At 37.0% G+C, this 25,463-nt stretch overlaps 1 protein-coding gene across 6 annotated transcripts in view; it reads right to left on the reverse strand.

Moving 5' to 3' along the window:
• Nucleotides 1-25,463, reverse strand: part of EPN2 (epsin 2) — a 95,811-nt gene that overhangs the window by 49,442 nt on the left and 20,906 nt on the right. For 3 of the 6 annotated variants that reach the window (XM_027874798.1, XM_027874795.1, XM_027874796.1), the window contains exons 2-3: nucleotides 15,380-16,137; nucleotides 13,157-13,330 (exon numbers count right to left, since the gene is read on the reverse strand). In XM_027874798.1, the coding sequence (XP_027730599.1) occupies nucleotides 13,157-13,330; nucleotides 15,380-15,974 (769 nt within the window). In that variant the 5' untranslated portion in view covers nucleotides 15,975-16,137. Of the gene's footprint in view, nucleotides 1-275; nucleotides 339-13,156; nucleotides 13,331-15,379; nucleotides 16,138-25,463 lie in introns of those variants that run through there. The other 3 variants (XM_027874797.1, XM_027874799.1, XM_027874800.1) reach the window with 3 other exon arrangements.

Raw genomic sequence — 25,463 nt, forward strand, 5'->3', positions numbered from 1 at the left:
GATCAATGCTCATAATCCACTTGATTAATATTTTAGAATTCTGACAAATAAAAATCAAGTTCACTGGTCTATAGCTTACAGACTCTACCTACTTCCTTTAAAAAAAATTAGGGCAACATTCGCCCTTCTCCAGTTTTGTGGCATCTCTCCCATTTTCTAAGCTCTTTCAAAGATCATTGAAAGATCACGAACAATGGCTTAGCAATCACATTTGCCAGTTCTTTCAGGACTCTCGGATGTAGGTTATCTGAGGCCGGTGACTTGAATTCACTTACGGCAGTTAGATGCTGCCATTCTCTTGATTTATCTTGGTTTTTGCTTCCTGCTAACCATTGCTTGTCCCTTTTTAGCCCAAAGATTATTCTCTCTGGAAAAGACAGTAGCAAAATGAAAAAGCATAATGAAGTCTTCTTACCATTATATTCCACCCACCTTGAGCAGTGACAAATATTGCTTCTCTGACCCTTTTCTTCTCCCCTTTGTAGCTTAAAAAAAAAACAACAAACCTTTTTTTGTTATCCCTAGCATTTATCACTAGCTTCAGCTCATTCTGCTTTTTAGGATTCCTAACATAATTCTTAATGTAGGGTGCTACTCTTTTGTATTCTCAATTATTGCTATTGCTTCAATCTTCTTTATTTATATTTTTTAAAATCTAAGTTTCTAGATTAGTTCCCTGTACCTCGGGCTCTATGATCCGTTATCTTTTTCCCTCCTCACTGGAATTACTGCTGCTTCTGTCTTCAAAATGTCATTCCTGAGAGCTTCCTATTCCTCTTGAGCCACCTTGCCCTGCAAAATACTAAGGTAACTGGATCTTTATTATTCTTTCTTTGACTCCTTGGGAAATAGGCTCTGCTCAAATGTAGTGTGTGTATCAGGCCACACAGTTTCCCTTTCCTCTATCACAGACTCTATGATAGAGTAATTATTTGCTTCCAAAGCTCCCAATGTTTCTATTTTAGTAATCAGCAACAGCTCATTTGTCAGGATTAAGTCTAGAATAGAATAGAATAGAAATTAAGTCATTTTAAAGGATTAAATTAACATGAAGGGAAGCCATAAAGTCATTATATCTTTGATTTTACATCTATATCCAGAGGATTTAGTACAGATTTTGACACACAGTAAGTACTTAATAAATATCTTTTCATAATTGATTAATTTGTTCATTCATCTATTATAAGCTCTGCTTTTGGAAAAAAATGCCAGCAGATGTGTAGAAAACAGCTAAAATTAATATAGCATTTTGATATCTGCAAATGCTTTACAAATATTACCTCATTTGATCCACAGAACAACCCTGGGAAATAAGTACTATTATACTTCCATTTTACATGAGAAAATGCCCAACACAGGTTAAGTGATTTGCCTAAGATGACACACCTAGTAAGTTTCTGAGGTCAGATTTGAACTCAGATTCCCTGAGATTCCAGGTCCAGTGTTCTATCCATTGTGATACATCAGATCGGAGTCCCTTATCACTGCGATATCACTGCCTCCAGGTCAGGTTTCTCATGTTTCTCAAAACTCATCTAATGTAGAACTGGAACACTTTTTAGAGTTCAAATAATCAAGTAAGTGGCATCTAGGTGATACAAAAGATGGAGGAATGAGCCTGGAGTCAAGAAGACCTTCTTAGTAAAAACCCAGCCTCGCCCATTTACTAGCCATATGACCCTGGGCAAGTCACTTAACCTCTGTTGGCCTCCGTTTCCTCATCTGTAAAATGAGGATAATTACAGCACCCACTTCCCAAAGTTGTTGTGAAGATAAAATAATATTTGTAAAGTGTTTAGCATAGTGCTAGGCACACAGTAGTACTATATAAATGCTATTATTATTACAATCCCTTAATTTAACAGATAAGGCTACTGAGGCCCAGAGAGGTTAAATTATTTACCCAACATCAGACAATCAGCAAGTAGCAAAGCCAAAGTAGCAAAAGTCTTTATGGTTGTTCCCTTGGTTTACAATACCAACCTTTTCTCCTATTTGAATTCTATCTATCCTTTAGGCCATACACAAGTCCTACTTTCTAGGAGAAAACTTTCCTGAAAAAAATCAACTGCCCTCAACAATTTTTTCCTTCTCTAAATGATTCTTGAGTAAAAACAGTTTAATCCACAGCACTTTTAAAATATAATGGCACTACTATTATTTACTGCTCTCCAAGTGTTTGTTTTATAGCTCTGAAATTGAAGCTCCCCTAGAGGCAAGAATTAATATTTCTGTCATAATGTCCATCCAGTGTTGATGTTCAATGAAAATAATCTACTAATTGCTTGACTGTCAAAGACAGAGTTCATTTCCTGTCCCTAGACTATCTATATACTTGCCAAACTGAAATGTCTATCTTGACTTCCTGGTCAAGTCAGGGGCAGCTCTCACCAGGGAGCAGTGAAATAAAAGTCAGATACATGGAATTATCAGAATTTCCCACTTAGCAAAATCTAATTTCATTTTACTACAGTGTAAAAACTAATATTAAAATAACAAAAGAAAACTCAACTTAAAGTTTTAGGTTAATTTACACTAAATCTAAGATAATGGAAAAGACAAATAGGAACACTTAATGGATAAATATGTACCTTCCAATCCCATGATTTTTTTTGTAGGAAGGATACTTTGAAATGTTAAGAAAAAAAAGAGATAGAGAATCTAATCGTTACTCCCTTCTTAATGATTTCACATGCTTTTCTTTGAAAATACACTTAAGAATCAACAAGATTTTCCCTTTTTAAAAAAAATTATTTTGGGAGACTGGGTCTCCCTACACACAAGCTGGAAATAAGTTGAGTGGCCACGAAATTGCCTGACCTATCTGATCAGCATGAGTTTTGATCTGCTCCATTTCAGATAAGGGCCAGTTTAACCTCGTTAAGCAGCACGGCAGCCCAGTAGAGGCTCACTCTATTGGTGCCAGACTTACTGCTTTAGTCCTATCGCAACTTAGAACTCTCTCATTCACCAGCCTCAGCCTCTCGAGTAGTAAGGATTACAGGCATGCATCACCACACTGACTTCCTTAAATTTTATATCTCTGCTAATGAAATTCAGGTCTATTTCTAAGTCTACTTTCAGCATTTAGAGCAGTAATGGTTAACTGTTTTGTATATAATAGACCCTTTGGCAGACTAGTAATGCCTATGGATTCTTCAAAACATTTTTAAATGCATAGGATTAAAAAGGAAACCATTTACATCGAAGTTATAAAAATTAAAATATCAAAATATTTTAAAAACAAATTCACAAACTCCAGCTTAAGAACTTCTGAATTAGGAGAACATTACACACAGTAAGAGCAACACTATGTGACGACCAGCTTTGTTAGATTTAGCTCTTCTGAGCAATGCAATGATCCAAGACAATTCCAAAAGACTCATGATGGAAAATGCTATCCACATCCAGAGAAAGAACTATGGAGTCTGAATACAGATTGAAGCATACTATTTTCTTTTTTTTGGTTATTTTTTGTTTTTTTCTTTTTTGTGGTTTTCCCCTTTTGTTCTGATTCTTCTTTCATAACATGATTAATGTGGAAATATGTTTAATATGATCATATATGCACAGTCTTTATCAGATTGCATGCCATCTTGGACACATGGGTTTGGAGGGAAGGGGGAAAATTTAGAACTCAAAATCTTATAAAAGCAAATGTTGAAAAATAAAAATAAATTAATAAAAAATTTTAAACAAAAAAGAACCCCTGAATTAGAGAGAAATTAAAATCTTTCTCTTTAATATAATTCACCATTTACTTTGATTACTCATGAACCCTTCTGAATAATAACTTCAAGAACTAAAAGTTATTTGGCCAAATGTTATTTGGCCACTCAATTGAATGGATTTGGCTCCTTGTCACTTCCTGTCATGATCAAGTCACATGGGTACTTCCAAATCAGTGTAATGGGGTAAATCGAAAGGCTTTCTCAGACGGTCTGTACAGATGAATTACCTAGTGCTAGTTGAGGGAACAGGATTAGATAAATTGGATGGCTTCCTGGCGTTCCAGGAACAAATGTAGATTTATGAAGAACTGCCCAAAATGATGCATATAAATGATATGTACTTGAAAAAAAAAAACTAAAAGTTATCTAATATATTATCAATAATGACTACCTTTAAATAACACTTTACGGTTTACAAAGCTCTTCCTTCACAAAAGCCCTGGGATTTGTAATATTTCACCTTCTTTTCTTCTCCCTCTATATTTCACTTGGTGATCTCAACAGCTCCTCTCAGGCTTCCTTTAAGTCTCAACTAAAATCCCACCTTCTGCAAGAAGTCTTCCTTAACCCCTCTTAATTCTAGTGCCTTCCCTTTGTTAATTATTTCCCAGTTATCCTATATGACTTACTTTGTATATATTTGATTGCATGTTGTCTTCCCCATTAGACTGTAAGCTACTTGAGGGCAAAAAACTGTCTTTTGCCTCTTTTTGTATCCCCAGTGATTAGCATTGTGCCTGGTACACACTAGGCACTTAACAAATGTTTATTGATCGTTACCCCATTTACTTACAATAAGGGAGAAGTTAAATGATGTTGGCTATCAAATGACAAACTACTACAGCTAGATGTTATGTTTTTTTTTCCTAATGCTATTTTATTTGAACACAAGAGACATTTCCCAAACACTCAAAGCAACATTCCGTAAAAATGTAAGCACAATTGCTTAAGAGTGATAAACTAACAGTTCATATCACTTTTGACTTTTGTAGCTCACTCTGTTAATACTGTGGAGTAATATCTTACTGATTAGGTCCTAATTATAGCTAGTTATGTAGTCAGTTTCAAAGTCAATATTATACTCTTTTCCCAAGTTGAATAACTTCTGGCAAACTGAAAAAATGTAAAAAAGATAAATAACTCTGGGATAAGAATAGGATTTAAGGCAGGGGTGGGGAACCTGTGGCCTTGAGGCCACATGTGGGTGGCCTTTTGACCCGAGTCCAAATTTTACAGAAAAAATCCTTTTATTAAGGGGATTTGTTCTGTGAAGTTTGGATTCAGTCAAAGGGCCACACTTGAAGACCTAGAGGGCCACATGTGGCCTCAAGGCTACAGGTTCCCTATCCCTGGTTTAAGGACTGACCTGACTACTCCCTATTCCCATTCTGTGAGGGAAACTAGCAAGAGAGAGGTATCAGTAGAGGTATCAGCCTGCAATGAGCAATTGAAGAAGAAGAAAGTAATACTTGTCTCTCATCTCAAACTCACTCAGAGGCCCAGGTTTATTAAACAGAATGGCATGTATTACTAGATTTATATAAGTTAAATTCATGTATGATAGAAACTCTACTCTATAAAGGATATATACTTTTAATTTGGTGCCAGTACTATTCAATGTATTCATTGTTTTGTTGCCATTGAGTTTTATGTCAATTTACACTGCTATTGGCTATTGTATATATTGTTATTCTGGTTGTACTTTATCACTTCTTACAATTTCCCCATGTTTCTGTTGATGTACAATTTGATAAGTTATTCTCTAATCCCTTAACACATTTTGTATCAAGCTTTTCATTTGAGAGTGGTTTTTTTGACACATCTCATGGAACGTGGCCAATCTTATTCCTCCAAAACAGAAATAGGATCACTGGGCCAAAGTTGAACATGTCTAGGATTTGGGATGAGGTGAGGAGAAAGGTCTTCTAGCTTTCACCACCAAGCTATCCTTCTTACTACTGCCAAAATAATCTTCTTAATACATGGATCTAGGAGCTGCTAGGTGGCGCAGTGGGAGGCCCTGAGTTCAAATTCAGCCTTAGACCAAACATTTGACACTTACTAGCTGTGTGACCCTGGGCAAGTCACTTAACCCCAATTGACTTAAAAAAAATACATGGATTTAGTTATATAAATCTTCTGCTACATTTTTTTTTCAATAATACCAAGCAAAGTTCAAGTTCTTTGCTTGGTTTTCAAGACCTTCCAACATGTGGAGTCACCCTACCATTCTAGACATATCTCATATTATTTTCCACCAAGTACCCAAAGCTCCAAAGTAGACTACTTTGTTTCTCTTTCCCTTACCTACACTCTCAAACACAAACTTTGTACTTTCCTTATCCTCGCCTTTGCTTATGGCATCCCCTATGCCTAGAATGTCCTCTTTCTCTCTACCCCACTGGCTTTGTAATTATATCATAACCTTTTAAAAGGTTCAACTCAAATCCCACTGTTTATTTACATGAAACCTTCCTTTGATAACTATCTTTCCTTGTAAACCTCACATAGTACTTTTTTGATGGTAAGTTTCATGAGTAATTGCATTTTATTTAAATTTTCTATCTCCCCTAGTAATCAAGTGCTTATGGTATGCCAGGGACTGCAAATAACTGGGGATACAAAAATAAAGCAAAAAGTCTGCCCCCAAGGAGCTTATAATCTCATAGGGGCAGATAACACGCATATATAAAGAAGTTCATACATGATACATATCATCTATTAATGGAAGATAATCTTAGAGGGAAGGCATTAGCAGCTGGAGGGTCTGGGAAAGACCTTTTTTAGCAGGTGGTACTTGAGCTGAGTTTTGAAGGAAGCCAGGGATTCTAAGAGGTGGAGGTAGAGGTGGAGAAGGAGAGCATTCTAAGCAAGGGGAACAAGATGGGAGAGCAAATAGGCCAGTAAGGTTAGACCATACAGTGGGTAGAAAGGGTAGTAATGTGTAAGAAGGCTGGGAAGGTAGGAAGTAACCAAGTTGTGAAGAGTTTTAAATGCCAAAATCAAGTCAAAATACATTTAATAAGCACCCACTGCAGTGCTGGGCACTGAGGATACAAATAAAGGTGAAAAACAATCCTTGATCTCAAGGAGTTCATAGTCCAAAGGGAATCCAAACACAGGGTACAAACAAGCTATCAACAGGATAATTTGGAGATAATCAACAGAGGGGGAAGGCATGAGCATTAGGGTGATATTTCAGCTGTCACCTAAGGGAATCCAGGAAAGAAGGAGGGACCTGGGGGTTAAGAAGGGACCAGGTTATGAAGAGCTCTGAATGCCAAATATAGTATTTTATATTCGATCCTGGGGGTGGTAGGGAGACATTGGAATTTATTGAATGAGGGAAAGGGAGATAACAAGATAAGCCCTGTGCTGCTTTAGGAAGATCAATTTCAGAGCTGAATGGAAAATAAAAGAGTGGGGAAAAACATGAGGGAGACCTACCAACAGGGGTTTATAATTGATAAATAGCATAGTGCTCTCTAAACAGGGGCTTTATGAGTGAATGAGTGAGTTGGTAGAAATACATTAAACAATTCTGTTTTTCATCCAAAAGACAACAATAGTATAAGAAGTGTGTAAGATTGGGACAATATAAAAAAAAAAGTTATTTCTACCTGAGTCTTACATATAAATGAGAAAGTTTGTTCTCTTTCCCCTTCTAAATCAACCCATAACAGGATTAGCAGCTGGAGAAGGTGGGAGTAGAGAGCATTAGTCTATAAAGTTAAGCAATTTCCTCATTTATTATTTCCCAGAGGATTATACTGCTCTTATCCATTCATTGTGAGGCAATAAAAGTTATAATCTGTACTTTTCAAAAAGCAGTTTGATGTGTCCCTGACAACACAAAAAGTAAAAGAAGATTTATCTACATCCTCCCACATTCCACCCTCCCCCTATCCCTACACCACAACAGCCTCATCTAGAACAGAAATATGTGTCTCCAGCTGACAGACATACCCTTAAAGAAGAGATAAGGAGAAATTTAGCACTGAATTTCACTTAGCTCTCCCTGACAGAAGGGAAATGGGCAAAGCTAGAATCAATTTTACCTTGTGGAAGTCCTACATTTCAAATTAAATACTACTGTGGACATGTGCATTGTTTTTTTTGTTTTTATTTTAAGAGAAAAAGTATCATTAACTAAATTATTCCCCCCTATGGAAATCAGTCACAAATCTAAGTCATGTAGGTAAATGCCAATTTTACAGCTTACAACAATATTAAAAATTACTTGTAAAGCCAAGAGGTGTCAGCATAAATGTTCTTTTTTTTTTAGAACTCTAGATAAAATCACTTTTGCAAGCAATGACCTCTGATTTGCTTTCCAGCTCAGATTCTACAAAAACATAAACAATGACATCGGAAAAATAAAAAGTTCTGCTGGAAGATTACTCCAACTTTACAACACAATGATCTGTAACTTCTCAGGGTATGTAAAAAATAAAGTGCTTCTTGGGAAGCTGTTTGCAACTCAAGCAAACAGAATAAAAAAAATCAAGATATAAGATAGGAAAAATGAACACAAAAACATAAAGGAAAATATTTTAAGACAAAAGAAATTAGGATCAATGAGAACCATAAATGGGGACTGAGAATTGGGACCATGCTTTACTCCAGAGGACTCATAACAATGATGTATATAGGTATGGAATAAGGCATGTGCTGTCAAACAGGACTGATGTGTTGGTTTTGCTTAACTGCATTTCTTTGTTATCTGAGACTTCTTAGAGAAAGCAGGTACTAAAATGACAGCAACTTTTTAAAAAAAGCATCATATATGCAAGACACTGTCAATGTTACTTGGTTTTGTCAAACTGCTTTTTTTCCTTTTATTTTTAAATCTTTGTTATCAGGAACTAAAGTTAGTTAAAAGGGACTTTGTTATAAAGAACTATACAGGTTAAGTATACTAAGAAATTAATTTAGTGTAAAAAGAAAAAGGTATCAATAAAAATAAGGCAAAGTTCTTAAAAATAAGATAAGCACAATCATTCACCAGAAAAGGAGAATAATAAATCATTCTTTAACTGCTGTCAATCAGGCACTGCTTAGTGCTAGGGATTCAAAGAAAGGCAAAAAACAGTCTCTGTCCTCAAGTAGTTCAGAGTATAATGGGAGAGAAAACATGGAAACAATCACATACATACAAAACATAAAAAGGAATAGATGGAAGATGGTAATCTCAGAGGGAAGGGACTATCCTTAACAGGGTACCAGGAAAAGGCATACTGCAGAAGGTAAGGTTTTAGCTGAAATTGGAACATTTCAGCTAAATGTTTCTGGTATGGGGGACAGTCAGTGAAAATGCATAGAGTCTGGAGATCAATTGTCTTGTGTGAGAACAGTCAAGGGGCCAGTGTCATAGTGGAAGTGGAAGACAGTAAGATGTAAAAGAAGACTTGAAAGGGAGGAAGAGGCTAGGGCAGGGGTGGGGAACCTGCAGCCTTGAGGTCACGTGTGGCCCTCTAGATCCTCAAGTGCGGCCCTTTGACTGAATCCAAACTTCACAAAACAAATCCCCTTAATAAAAGGATTTGTTTTGTAAAACTTGGACTCAGTCAAAAGGCTACACCCAAGGACCTAAGGCCACATGTGGCCTCCAAGCTGCAGGTTCCCCATCCCTGGGCTAGATTATTTATGAAGGGCTTTCTTTGAAAGCCAAACAGCATTTTATATGTGATGCTGGAGGTTAATAAGGAGCTACTTTAGTTTGTTGAGTGGGGGAGGGGTGTGTGTGTATGTATGACATGGTCAGACCTGCACTTTAGTAAGATCACTCTAACAGCTGAGAGTACCGACAGACTGGAATGAGGAGAGATTTGAGCTAGGAAGCTCAAACAGAAGGCTACTGCAATAGTTAGTACACTGATATTACAAAGGTAGAATCAATAGGGCGACAGATTGGATATGGGGAGTGAGACAGAGTGAGGAGTCAAGGATAACACCTAGGCTGTGGGTCTGGATGATTAAGAGGATAGTGAAATCGGGAAGAGGGGAAAGTTTGGGGGGTGGGAGGGAATAATGAGTTTAGTTCTGGACCTGGTGAATTCAAGATGTATAAGAGACATCTGGTTTGGGATGTCCAATAAGCAGTCAGAGATGTGAGAGACTAAAGTTAAGCAGTAAGGTTTTTTGTTGTCATTCAGTGGTGTCCAACTCATTGTGACCCCCATTTGGGGTTTTCTTGGCAAGTGGTTTTATATTTTCTTCTCCAGCTCATTTTACAGATGAGAAATTTAGGTAAACAGGGTTATGTGACTTGCCCAAGGTCACACAGCTAGTAAGTATCTAAGGCCAGATTTTAACTCAGGAAGATGAGTCTTCCTGACTTCAGGCCCAGCACTCTATCCACTGCCGACACCTAGCAGAGAGGCTAGGCATAGAGAAGTAAATGTCAGAATCTTCAGCACAAATATAATAACTGAATCCATAGGAGGTGATGAAAATAACAAGTGAAATAGGAGAAGAAAAGAGGGCCAAGACAGAATGCTGTGGGACACCCCCTTTTAGCAGGGGTGGACTAGGACGAAGATCCAGCAAAGGAGACCGAGAACAAGGGATCAGTTAGGTAGGAGAAGAAGCAGCAGGAAAGCAGTGTCATGGAAACCTAGAGAAGAAAATATCAAGAAAAGGGTCAGTGGCAGAGGCTGCAGAGAGGTCAAGAAGGTTGAAGACTGAAAAAAGGCTATTAGAAATGGCAATTAAGATCATTCATAACTTTAGAAAAAGTAGTTTTGCTGTATGATAAGGTTGGAAGCATGACTGCAGAGTTAAGATAGGAAGAGAAAAGGAAATGGAATCATCTATCTTAGACAGCTTTCTCAAGGAGTTTAAGCCTCAAAAAGAAAGAGAAACACAGGATGAAAATTACTGGGGTTGGATGGATCAAGTGAGGATTTTCTGAGGATAAGGAAGACAGGGGGCTTGTTTACAGACAGCAGGAAACAGCCAGTAGATAGGGAGAGATTAAAAATTACTGAGAGTGGGGATGATAGAGGGTGGGATCACTTATTCCTGTAGAAAGGTCTGAGTTAGCAAAAAAGGGCACCTCTTAATGTAGAGGAGAGAATGGCAAAAGGCATCTGAGTGATGTGAAATGAGGAGTGGAAAAGAAGGAGCTCTCAGCTAAGTACCTCAATTTTTTCCAGAAAATATGAGGCAAGGTTGGGGGTGGGGGCTGGAAGGAAGGTGTCAAAGGAGGTTTGAAGAATGATAAAAAGGTTTAGGATAATGAATTGATTAGGGAGGTATAAAATGACTGCCCTGCACAAGGGAAGGCTCAATTGACACTATGTAACATAAATTTGTAGCAGTACTAGTCAGTTTCGTTGAGATTTTCTCTAGCTCCATTCAGCATCATGAAAATAAATTGAAGTCCGTTTGTGGTAAGAGTGATCCAAGGTCGGGGTTTTGCAAGATACGTTAGGTGATAAAACAAGGGGGCAAGGGACTTGAAAGTATAAGATTGTATAGAGTTTAACTGGTTTATCAAATGGTCAAGATGATGAACAAAGTAAAGTAAAGCCAGTATAAGGGTGATGGCCTGATAAAGAAGGTTTAGAGGTCATCTGAGAATAAAGAATAGGGTTCAGGATCTAGGGACAGTAATGCTAAGGAAAGATGGAACAATAAAAGATTATTAGATAAAGTAAGTTCATAGTTCATAATGTCTTTTGTGGGTTAAAAAAGTAAGTCATGGGAAATAAGTAAACTTGAACTAAGAAATTAGGGCATGAGGGAGTCTCAATAGGTAATGTTGAGGAACCCTAAAATGAAGGTAAGAGTTAAGGAGGACTTAAAAACTGTATGCCAGGGACTATACTTACTGAAGAAAGACGGAGAATCTCCTTGGGAAAGATGGTCAACAGCTACCAGAATCCTGACTGAGTGATAAAAACAGACTGCACTCCAGGCCCAGTACTCCCTCTCTTACAACAACTACAGAATGTTAGGGGCACAGGTAAAAGGCATTACTAAATCGCATGTGTGTAAAGCTTTAATGCAAAATTTGGGCCATTCTGATTTTTTAATAAGTTTTTTTTGTAGGGGGCAGCTAGGTGGTGCAGTGGATAGAACACTGGCCCTGAAGTCAGGAGGACCTAAGTTCAAATACAGCCTCAGGCCAAACACTTGATACTTATTAGCTGTGTGCCTCTGGGCAAGTCACTTGACTCCAACTGCCTAAAAATAAAAAAAATTTTTTTTTAAGTTCTTTGTAGTCTGAATTACAGTATGCAAAATTAACACTATGGTAATTAGGTACTCAGGAAAGGCAGAGGAACTTGGTGGAAAAATATTTCAGAGATAAAAATAGGGAACATATACTCAAATACCTTCACTGAGTATGAATCAAACAAATTAGTAATATCAATGAACTACAGCGATCTTTAGGACCAAAAAAAGTTTGCTTACTATGTTTTCGTGAAAATGTCCTATCTTCTAATACAAACACAATGAGAGGCATGTTTAGCTTTAGTAGTAATTGGAACTGATGGCAAATTATACCAAAAGAATCTCCTAGATTTAGTAGACAACAGTGAAAGTGTCACTTTTTAACATAACCTGTTAGGTTATGTAGGACCAAAGTATTATTAATTAGTTGGTCAAAAGAACAGATGCATTTGTCACCAAATGACCCTATCTTTAATGAATGTAACCTAGAATTTTTAGTACAGCTAACTCTCAATTATCCATACTAATTGAGGACTGTAAGGAGGAAGTAAAGTAGGTAATTGAAATCCACAAGGAAACTAAAAAACACTAATTTTATCTTCACAAAGCTACCTGTAACACAGATGACAATAAGTATTTAAAGTACATCTACTATGTACCCAGCACCATAGTAGTAAGAAATCTAAACTTTAAATTTCCTGTTTAAAAACAATTCAAGTGTTTTAATATGCCAAAATTCACACTGGTTTCTGGAAAACATAGAATCTTAGAACTGGACAGGACCCTAAAGATCAAGTCCAAATCCCTAAACAGCAATTAGGAAACATGCACAAGGTCATATAGCATCCAGTGACAAAATGGAACTGGAAACCAGTTTCTTCGAAATCCTACTCCAGCGCTGAGAAACAATATAATTAGTTCCCGTTTTTCCATAGTAATGGAGAACAGGATAAAATGTGTGTCTAATCCAAACAATTCTTCTCCAATCAAACCTTCACCAGAGCTTCTGACAAGTAATAGCTGATTGTGTTTCACTTTACTTTCCAGTGGTGGTGCTAACAATTAGCAAAATTGCCAAATCCAGGAAGCAGAAGGGAAAAAGAAAAGCAAAAGGGCCCAGATAATTCCCAAACCACACATTCTACCTCTGAATAATAGAGAGTTGGCTGTACTTGAAAGATATGCAGAAGACTAGCAAATGTGCTGATCACTTTTACTGGAACAAGTAAAGTTAACAGCCATACCACCTTGGGCTGTGAGATCACAAGTTAAGCAGGACTGGGACCAGTCATTATTTGCATGGGAGGAAAACCCAAAGTGCTGCAGGAAGTGATGGTGGTGATTCAGTTGATGGAGCTCCTCACTTTGATTCAATAGGGCACCTGCACGGTGCAGGGGACACAGTGCAGCTTCAGGTGCTGTTCATTCAGTTCACACACACACAGAGATACAAAAAGAAAAATGTGATTAGAGATCCCATGGTAGTTCTTACAAAAGAAGGGAATTCATGTTTGGCCAATTAGACTTAAACCTAAACTCACCTCCTCCAGCCTGTACTCATTTGGTAGCTCTGTTTTAATCTCAATTAAGTATTAAGTACCTCCGAAAAATAACAATTTTGTTTTAGTGGCTAATCAAATAATTTAAAAACTAGAAATGCCCTTGGAGAACATCTAGTTCGATCCTTTCATTTTATATGTGAGGAAACTGAGGTCTCAAGAGAGAATGAGTAATTCTAGTATTCTTTCTGCTGTACCATGCTGCCTCTTTTTAGCTATGATATAGTTAGCTTCATGAATATTTTAGGAAACACAAGTCTTTCAATGTTTCCATTTTGTGTCCTATGACTCCTTTACAGCAAGGAAAATGCTAACTGTGTCAGAGTTCTATCAAAAATAAGCATTAATCAGTCAAATTTAACAAGAACAAATTAGGGCCCTTGGGGGTAATCTCAAGACAGAAAAAAAAAACGAAAAATACAAAGGGTTTCTGCTTATTACTTTTAATTTTTAGATAAAGGTTTATTTATATGAATGTCATAGCTCCCTATCTGAAGATATATATATAAAGATTAGCAGAAAAATTTCAAGTGGTTAATAAGCTACTACTTTTGCTTAAATACCACTACAGTACCTGAAAATAAGATACATAACATGTTTTGAATATGTAAACTCAAAAATCCTAAACGTATGAATAGAAAATCTGTTTATACACCCAAACCATCCGCTTTGTACTAGGCAAAGGAACTGGATTAAAATTACATTTGTTGAGCTAGCCAACCATACTATCTAGAAGATGATGATTACTATTTGTAAAGGTGTACTGGCATAATGCTATACAGATGAGAACATTCACATATTGTCTAATTACATCTATCTGTGTAAACTAGTACTACTTTATCAGCAATGTCTCAAAAGTAACTTAATTCTATTAGACACTTAATTCTACTTTCATTCTTCTTGCATTCTATTTACAAGGCAATACTGCTTTATCAGGGAGAGGAAGTACAAAGCCAAACTAGTCCAAATGCACAAAGTGAGAAAACATTTCAGTGTTCACATTTCAAACCAGAAATAAACTAAAATTGCCACAATATTTTCAATACATAAAAAAATTTATTTTCTAAAACAGAATGTCATTTACAAGGAAAAAATTGGATAGAAAACATCTCTGTCTGTTCATTCTGACAATGAAACAAAATATAGAGGCATCAAGGAGATCTATTACATCTTGAATGATTAGAAAAACTGTAACTCCATTCAAGATGAAACACAATCTTTAAAACCTAGCAATTTTCTCCACAACTACAAAAGAAAGTAAATTCTCAATCTGCCTGGGGAGGGAGATTATCCATTTCCTTGCAGCAAAACCATTTTGTGGGAACTGGGATGCTTGGCTTTCCTTTCAACTTTTGTTGACATTATCACTACCTTTGTTTACTCTTGTTCCTAAAATAAACTAGAAAGGAAGTTCTGCTCATAATTAAGCTCCAGAAAAAGACTTCTAAACAAAAAACAATATATTGCCTCCTCAGAGAAGATATGAACTAGATCTAGTCACATCATATGTTTAGCAAAAACAGAAATAGCTATACTCAGGTTGATGGTATATAACACTTTTAGAGATGATGTTATCATGTACCCCCAGAAACACAGTGGAGAGAAAAAAGGACCTGAAAAGGATCTGGGGCTGAATAAAAAAGCTGGACACTCTTCTAATTCCTCCAGAATCAATTCTTCACTGTACTTTCATGATTATTCAGTGTTAGGAAGTCAGATTATAATCTTTACAAAACAAATCCTAACTCAAATATAAAATGACTTTCAGATTATATACTACTTTAGATGATTGCCACTACTTCGATCTAAAATACAAAAAAATTAATATTTCACATATTATCAATAGTTATTTATAGCTTTGTAGACTAAAGTCACATTCTTTACATGAAGACACACTATGGTACTTACAGCCATGATAAGATGCTGGGGAACCTCCAGATTTGCCATACTCTTGTTCAGAGTAGCTAGTTGACAGGTTGGGCTGACTAGAACCTCTACCAAAGGTAATCTGGTTACTACCAACCCCAGTGGCCACCTGAGCCATTCGCTCTTTGGTCTTCAGGGCTTGGGCCCTCTCAATTTTAAGTCGCTCATCATCCTTCAGAAGGGATACCAACTGCTTAGACTTTTCCCTTACATTAATACCTTGATCTTTACCATCTCGATCAATGTACTGGAAATCTTTTAGTGTCTGGATAGCAAATATATTTTCTTTACATTGCTGTGCTACTCGTTCTGAGCCAGTTTTAATCAGGTAATCCAAGAGGGTTAGGGCCTTATACACATGTCTCCAGTTCTTCCCATGGTCATTTAGCCGTTTCCAGATCATACTCATGATTTCAGAAAATGCCACCACATTGTAAGTCAGATCTGCTATTTCAGTCATTAAAGAGCTAGAAGGACCCCACGGGTCATTGGAGGTTGCTTCTCGAACTTTAATTTCAGCCTCTGAATAATTGTTCACAATGTTTTTCATCTGCCGTCTAATAGACGAAGTCGTCATTTTTATTTTCTGTTATGCTTTTAAAGCCCTTCAAAAAGAAGTAATTTGGTAGTCAGCAAGTCTATGTCCTATGAAAGTTCTATTTCAGTGAATGATTTGAAGCAAAGACCTTATAAAATCATTTTCTTCTGGGTCTCAAAGGCAAAAAGCTGGAAGCCATGACCTAGAGAAAAAAAATCAAAATTATTAAATTAATTTTAACACTTTTATAGCATTTATTCTTTTCTTTACTAACATTTTCAACAAATACTAGGTGCTTATACATATTGTTCTTTTCAGTTTCATTTCAAGTCACTTAAGTTTACTTAAATTAACATATACAATATTAGCAGCATGATATAGTGAAAAGGGTACTGGTTCTGAAGTCAGAGGTCCTAGGTTCAAATCCCACCTTTGATATTTACAACTTTTGTGACCTCAGGCCCAGTAACTTAACCTCCCTGGGTCTCAGTTTTCTTATCTGTAAAATGAGTCTGGACTGATGGTTCTAGCAATCCTTTCTAGCTGTAGATCTGTGATCCAAAAAAAAAAAGTTAAAGTACTTCATGAAAATTAAGAGAAACTCTCAATATTCCTATCTCACTCACACACACACACACACACACAGCGCATTTCTATGACCAATAGTAACTTGGAGGTTTTTTTATACAACTGTTGATAGCCTGCCACTCATTGGAGAACTTTCTGTTTGTCACTTTATGTACTGGTGACTGGTTCTTGGTTCCTCCACATTTACACCAATTCTTTATATAATTTAGGTATTAGACCTTTATCAGAAAAATTTACTGTCAAGATTTTATCCCCAATTAACTGCTTCCCTTCTGACTCTTAATTGCTTTTATTTTCCTGGGCAGAAGCTTATCAAATGCAATCCATTAAAACCTTCAGATCTTCTTCACATGAAGAAGGCAACCTCTCCCACCTTGTATGTGAAAAGTTGATCTTTTGAATCCAAATATACAACTTTACATGTAATACATTTTCTTATATTTAGCCCCATTTCCTAGTCCACAGAGATTTTTCTGGAGCTTAACCCTGACAACCAATTGGTTAGCTCTCTCTCCCAGAAATAGCATCTGTAAGTTTGATAAGTGTGCGATCTACGCCTTTATTCTAGTTAGTGATAAAAATGCTAAACTGTACAAGGGCAAGCATAATACCGAGGGCACTCTACTAGAAACATTTTCCCACCTACTAACTACTATTTTGATCCAGTCACTGAACCTGTTCTAAATGCACCTAGCTACTGTCACTTAGCCTACTTTTCTCCATCTTGTCCACAACAAGGATGGCATGAGACACTGGCAAATGCTTTACTGAAATCTTTGAAAAATCTACCTACACCAATCTCTAGACCTACACCTATCCATCTATTCCCACATCTCTTCATAACTGAAGCCCTGCTGACTTTTTGTAGAGTTTTCATTTATGTATGTAAATTATATTTAACAGAATGTCCTAGAATTTTGCCATTAGTCAAAATCAAGCTACTAGTCTAAATTTTGCGCTTGCACTCTCTTGCGCTCTCTCTCAAAAATTAGGACCACTTGGCCATATTCAGTCCTATGTCATCTTTCCTGTTCTCTAAAATCTCTCAAAGTTCAGTCATTCATTCACATGATACCCTGGGATGCAGTTCATCTAGGCCCAATGACTTCAACTCATCAGTGCACTTAAGTGCACTCTTAGCTGCTTTCTTATCCTGGGTTTCAATTCCTTATTATCTTTTTTGTTCTGTCTTTTCCAATCTAAATATTATTCTCCTTGTCAGAGAAAACAGAAACAAAATAAGAATTGAGTAATTATGCTGTCTCTCCATCATGTTATTATATGTCATCATTCCATCTAATCCAAGGAGTGATCCTATCTCTTTTGTTAATCAGTCCTTTTCCCCAAAATAACTAAACATACTTTTTTTTCCCTGCTGTTCCTAGGATTTATCGTGATCCCCAGGTCTTTCTGAGTTCTAGTGTCTTTCCACTATTCTTACAGGACCATGACACACTTTCATATTCAGCCTCTGTGCTGTTACATCTTTTTAAAATCTCAGTTGATTAATAAGTTCTGAGCATTCACATTTCTCTTTTTAGAAAATGTTCCCTTTCTCTCTTTACTGGAATTATATTCCTGTTTGTGTCTTTAGAACATTATCCTTGAGAGTTCCTCAACTCTCCAGGGATGACTTCTCATAAAGAATTTTAGGGAACTGGAACCAACCTATTTTTTTTTTGAACCCTTTAAATCTTATCTCCACAAAATCTAAGACATTTATCAAATTATGCCTGGCTTTCCTTTCTTTATCTATCACAAATTCTAAGATTTAATAGTTCCCAACATTTCTTCTACCTGGGCAACTAGTGCCTCATTCTCGGTCAAAATCAGATCCAGAATATCAGTTTTGCTTGCCATTTCCACAATCTTTTAAGGAATGAAATTATCACTAAAGCAAGCCAAGATTTTAGCTTTTTTTCTTTTGGCAGTTGGAAAGAGTTCTAGCAGATATGTCCTCTCATCACTATCACTGTATCATTTCTCCATATTAAACTTACTGTCTCTGAACTTCTCATTATTACCTCCTCCTGGCTGGGTAGTCTCTAGTATAATTACATGAACTATCACTTCTCTTTCTCCCTCTGCTGATGTTATTCTAAATATTCCTCCTTATTTCAGGGTCTCGGACATCCTTATATGAATTTATCTTCTTAATATATGACGCCAATCCACTCTCTTCTTTTTATCAATATTTGAAGAAAGTATTCTGCCCCTACCCCCAAGAACCTTTTTTTCAGGTTTGAGGTTTATATGACCAAGTCCCAGTGATAACTACGAAGTCAACTTTGCTTCCCAAAGTTAGGATTAATAGTTCACTTAGCTTTTTTACCTATATGTCGTACATTTATGCACAGGCATTTGAGGCTATTACTAAAACGTAACTACTGGTTCTTTTCTTGGATTTTTTTTTCTCCTATGAATTACTGGGTCTTTCTACTGATACTCTTCTTCATTGGAACCATTCTATGAGATCTAGTTTGGTAGGTCAGTAATTTTCTCCTATTTTCCTTTTCACTGAAATGTTCACTTGGATCAGGTTTGTGATACCAGGGCAAATATATTTTTTACCAGCCCTCATTAGATCCACTCTACCTGTGGCCAAGAATCCATCCATCATTCCTATATTTTAAGCACTGGTCTTAAAATTGAAATGCTATTCTCAGACACCAATCAACAAGGATCTATTAAGCACTTACCATGTGCCAGATATTGTGTCAAGCTTTGGACATACAAAAGCAAAAGTAAAACTACCTGCCCTCAAGGAATATACATTCTAAGGGAGGCGACAATGTGTACACATAAAAGTATGTACAGAATATATACAAAATGAATACCAGGTAGCTTGTAGAGGAGTACATCAATAGCTGGGGGTAATCAGGAAAGGTGATGCTTGAGCTGGGTCCTAAAGGAAATTAGGGATTCTAAAGAATAGAGGAGATGATGAAGAATTCCAAATATGGAAGACAGCTTGTCCAAAGATAACAAAGAGGGAGTGTCTAGAACAATGAGTAGGCCAGTCCTCTGTGATCCAATAGGTTAGATCACAGACTAGAGGAAAGGGAAATATAAGACTCAAAAAAGTAGGAAGGCATCAGGCTGTAAAGAGCTTTAAATGTCAAAGTAGCTTATATTTAGGTAGCTAGGTAGCACAGTGGACACAGTTCTGGGCCTGGAATCAGGAAGACTTTTGAATTCACTCCAGCTCAGAAACTCACTAGCTGTGTGACCCTGGGTAAGTCACTTTACCCGTTTGCCTATTTCCTCATCTGTAAAATGGAGATAATAATTATAAAGCACTTAGCACAGTGCCTGGTACATAATTAGCACTATATAAATGTTAGCTATTATTTGATCATCAAGGTATTAAAAACCCCACCTGGTATTCGGTGAGATGGGGGGGTGGGGCGGGGGGAGAGGTTAGATTAAACCTGAACTTTAGGAAAATCTCTTTGCAGCTTTTGTGGAGCATGAGTTAGAAGATGGAAAGGCTTGGGGCAGAGAGCCCAAACGCTACTGAAATAGTATTGGAGGAAAGCTACTAAGAGATTGTGTGTTGTATGACAGTTGAGAGAATGGGATATATAAGGGATGTTGTGTGCTTGAGACAACCAGATCTGACAACTGGCTAAATGTGAGTAGTCAAGGAAGACACTAAGGTTGAGAACTAAGATGACTAGAAGGTGGTGCTTAGATAGTAACTGTATGGAAAAAGGATAAGTTGGGTAAGGGCAGAGAGGGATTCTGTTTTGGTATGTTGAGTTTGAGATGCCTATAGGATATCCAGTTTGAAATGTTCAGTTAGCAGCTAGTAAAGTGGGACTAGAGCTCAGCAGTGTGATTAGGCCTGGGAGCCATCTACATATAGATAAGTGAGCATGTTGAACCTGATGAAATCATTCCGAGGAATAATGTAAAGAGAAAAGAGAAAAAGGCCCAAGACAGAATATGGGTACATCCAATTAGTAGGCATGCTATGGATGATGAAAATTAGCCAGGAGCAGTCAGACAAGTAGAAGAACTAAGAGAAAGCCACATCTTGAAAACCCAGAGAGAAGAGTATCCAGGAGAAAGTAGTCAATAATATCAAATGCACCGGAGAAGATAAAGATCTTCTTAACCAGTTATTCACTTCCCCGAACTGACAAATCTCTTTTCTTTAATGCACAGCAATGAAGAAAAATATCACAAATGACCTTCAGCAATGTTTTCTAGCGTCCTTCTAACAATATTTGTCCCTCACTTCCCTTCTCCAGGCCTCAATTTCCTCATCTTATATGATAGGGCTGATCTATATCAGGTTTCCAAACTTATTTGGCCTACTTCCCCTTTAAAAAAAAAACTACTCAGTGCCCCCATGGAAATCTACTTTCTTTAGCCCTCTTAACAGTTTTTTTGAAATCTGAACATTATGAAATGAAAAATTGATAACTTTGATTACATTAAATTGAAAAGTTTTTGCACAAACAAAGCCAATGAAACCAAGATTAAAAGGAAAGTAGAAAATTGGGAAAGAATTTTTACAACCAGTGTTTCTGATAAAGGCGTCATTTCTAAAATATACAGAAAATTAAGTCAAATTTATAAGAATACAAGTCACTCCCCAATTGATAAATGGTCAAAGGATATGAACAGGCAGTTCTCAGATGAAGAAATTAAATCCATCTATAGTCATATGAAAAAATGCTCTAAATCACTATTGATTAGAGAAATACAAATCAAAACTCTGAGGTACCACATCACACCTATCAGATTGGCCAACACGACAAAACAGGCAAATGAGAAATGTTGGAGAAGAGAAGATGTGGTAAAATTGGAACACTAATGCATTGCTGGTGGAGCTGTGAAATGATCCAATCATTTTGGAGAGTAATTTGGAACTATGCCCAAAGGGCTATAAAAATGTGCATACCCTTTGACCTAGCAACAGTACTTCTAGGGCTGTATCCCAAAGAGATCAACAAATGGGAAAAGGACACACATGTACAAAAATATTTATAGCAGTTCCTTTTGTGGTGGCAAAGAATTGGAAATTGAGAGGATACCCATCAATTGGGGAATGCCTGAACAAGTTGTGGTATATGGATGTAATGAAATACTATTGTGCTATAAGAAACAATGAACAGGCAGACTTCAGAAAAACCTGGAAAGACCTGTATGGTCTGATGCTGAGTGCAGTGAGCAGAACCAGGAGAACATTGTACACAGTAACATCCACGTTGTGGTATGACCAATATTGACAGACTTAACCCTTCCCAGCAACACAAAGATCTAAGACATCTCCAAAGGCCTCATGATGGAAAATGCTATCCACATCCAAAGAAAGAACTATGGAGTTTGAATGCAGATCGAAGCATACTATTTGCTATTTTTTTTCTTCTGTTGTGTTTTGTTTCCTCTTTCTGGTGGTTCCTCCTATTGGTTCTAATTCTTCCCTGCTTCACTAATGTGAAACTATGTTTAATAGGAATGTATATGTATAGCCTATATCAGACTGCACGCCATCTTGGGGAGGAAGGTGGGGAGGGAGGGGCAGAAAAATTTAAAACTCAAAAGCTTATGGAAGTAATTGTTGATAAAGCAAAATAAATTAATAAAAGAAATGGGAAAAAAAGAAATTTGCATCATTTCAAAAAATATATAAAATATTTTTAGATGACCCACCTTAAATTTAATAATTTATTGTAAATTTGTGGCTTTTTTCCTGCATTGAAATTTTGATGATACAATACTGCATGTAACCATATAGTATTGTATTGTAAACAAGTTATTACATGTACATATTCCTGCCAATACATGCTGGACTCTCAACAGGCTCGCATGCTAACACTTGCTTGTTAAGACCTGTTGGCAGACTTGTCCACTAATAAGTTCTGACTTGTATTTTGGGTGTTTATTTGGAAAATAATGTAATCCCTATGACTTCAACTGTTACACAACAGATGAAACACATACAGTTTTTCCAAATTTTCTTCTCTTCTTTCCTTATGCCTCCACTGCCCCCTTATTTTTATTCTACACCCACCAATTGCACCCCAGGCTATTATCACCCCAGAGACCCCAGGGGTGATATCACCCACTTTGGGAACCTATGGTCTGGATCACGGATTCTTAATCTTTCTTGTGTCATGGACCCCTCTAGCAGTCTGGTGAAACCTATGGACCCTTTCTTAGAATAATCATTTAAATCCATAAAATAAAATACATAAGATTACAAAGGAAACCAATTATATGGAAATAGTTACCAAAGTATTTTTATTTGTAATGTAGTGATAAATAAAAGCTTCACATACTGAATAAGATGATATATTTAAAATATTAGCAAGTTAAACATAAAACTATTGTTTAAAGAAAGTGTGAAGGCTATTTTACTTAGCTTGAATAAAAACATTACACTTCAGGGGGTCTTTGACAAGGCAACACACATAGATATCCCATCAATTTTCATCTGTAATTGATATGAAAATATCTATAACTTCTATTGATGACAAAGTCACAAGTACCATGAAGACTAACTACTGTAATTTATTGTCTATATTCATAATGTAAGGAAATATTAAATTTCAGGTAGAAAATTAAAATGATGTTTTCCTCCCATCTAAGTTCACAGAATCCCAGAAATCTATTCATGACTTCTTGTCCCTAGACCCCAAATTAAGTAAGAATCCCTGGGTCTATGTGATGTCTAAAGGCTCCTTTCAGGTCTAAAAATTCTCATTCGTCTGCCTGTCCATATTTTTTCCCTTGAGAATTCTAAGACCAGGACTGATGATTACATCAACAGACTTAAAAATCTTAGGGGAGGGTCAAAAATCCTCTCAACTACACACAGATACACACACTAACAGACCAACCCTTTTTGTGGCTTTATTTCTTTCTGGAATATAGCTGGAAATAGCTTAAATTCATGACTCTAAGGCACCTCTGTCCTTAGAAGGTTTCTTTCTACTCTCACTTCAACAGGTCTCCATTTCCCTAAAGCTAAATAACAGAATTAAAATCTCTCACCCCAAGCAATTAAATTTCAAATTACTTGAAACAATGTATGTACAGATTGCTAGAACTAGGTACTGAAACAGCAGTCAAAACATACACTAATGCCTAACGCTAAAGATAAGTTGGGGATCAAATTGTTAGTTCTTTAGAAATAATACCCTAGTCACACTAGAAGGCTTTTAAGTTCCCTTCTAGTTCTAAGATTCTGTCATATGTATTCCTATTTCCAAGTTAAGGCAAAAAGCAACGAACATCAGAGTGCTGATGGAACAGGCATCATCAATGCAGACAGTATTAAGAGTATGCTCTGTGCAAAGCAGGGTTTCAGATAAGCCACAATCTCTGATCTCATAAAACATATGTTCTATTAGGAGCCTAAGCCACATACAAATAACTACAGCATACATAAGCAACAAAAAACAAGAGCAATCAATTTGCACTCAGAGGGCTTGGGTTTGAATCCCAGATCCGCTACTTATGACCTGTGTGACATTAGCCAAGTCACTTCATTCTCTCTGAATCTTATCTTTCTTAATCTGTAAAATGAGGGCATTGAACTAAATTAAATGTTACTTTTAGCTCTAGATACCATGATCCTATGCCCTCCTTAGCAAGTTAACAAAGTGATGCATGAGGAGCTACAATAAAAGTCATTACCAAGTGGAGGAACTGCAGAAGACTCATGGAAGGGGCAGCATCTGAGCTGAGTTTTAAGGAATAAAAAGGAAGTCAAGAGGTAAACTGAGGAAGGAAGGACATTCCAGGCATAAGGCAACATAAGCAAAGACTGAAAGTAAGATTTTAAACATGGGAGATTTGAGTTTATAGCAGTACTACTGACAGAAATAGGGAAGTCAAAAGGAAGAGCAGCCTTTGAATACAACAATCTTTTAAACTCTGAGTAATATGGCTGGTACTGCTAAAGCAAAGGTGGAGGAAAAAAGAAAAAAGAAAGCTGAGAATCCCTTCCACAGATATTTCCCTGGGCAAAGTTATGCAGTGGGCAAAATTTATTACTTGAAAGTCTCCCATTACGGAAATGGCATTGGCTTGGGAGTCAGAAAACCAAAGTACTACTCCCAAACACTGTCACTGGACAGTCATGTGGCTATGGATAAATCATTTTCCTTTCCTGAGCTGGTGGCTCAAGCCATCATCCTTCCTGACCTCTCTAAAATGTGAGATCACTGACCACCCTTTCTTCTTGGATACTCTCTTCTCTCTAGGATTTAGGGATACAGCACTTGCTCATTATCTCTCTCTCTCTCCCCCCCTCTCTCTCTGTTTTCCTCCTACCTATCTGAATAGGTTGCCAAATCTTTCCATTTCCACCTTACAACCTCTCATATACATCCATTTCTCTTGACTTACATTCTAGTTCAGGCCTTCATCAACTCTCATTTGACCCTTGCCTCCTAATTAATCTCTCTGCTTCATGTTTCCCCTTGACTCCAACCCAGCCTCTACTTCAACCAAATGGATTTTCCAGCAGTGCAGTTCTGACCGTGCTACTCCACTCTCCTTCTCAATAACCTCTAGTGGTTCCCTATTACCACCTTTAAGATCAAATATAGGGGCAGCTGGGTGGCGCAGTGGACAGAACACCAGCCCTGGAGTCAGGAGGGCCTGAGTTCAAATCCAGCCTCAGACACTTGACACTTACTAGCTGTGTGACTTTGGGCAAGTTACTTAACCCCATTGCCTAGCCCCCCCCCCCCCCCCAAAAAAGATCAAATATAAACTCTGCCTGGAATTCAAAGTTCTTAACAGCCTGGCTTTAACTTTTCTTTTCATATTTATTATACATTACTTCCCTCAATGAACTCTAAAAGTTTAGCTATATTGTGCTTCTTACTGTCCTTCAAAAAAGACCCTCCATTCCCTGTCTCCATGTCTCCAGCACTGGCTGTCCCCATACCTGAAATGTACTTCCCTCTTACCTCT

This window comes from Vombatus ursinus, unplaced genomic scaffold (assembly GCF_900497805.2).
Source record: "Vombatus ursinus unplaced genomic scaffold, bare-nosed wombat genome assembly UNPS02014807.1, whole genome shotgun sequence".
Classification (NCBI taxonomy): Eukaryota; Metazoa; Chordata; class Mammalia; order Diprotodontia; family Vombatidae; genus Vombatus; species Vombatus ursinus.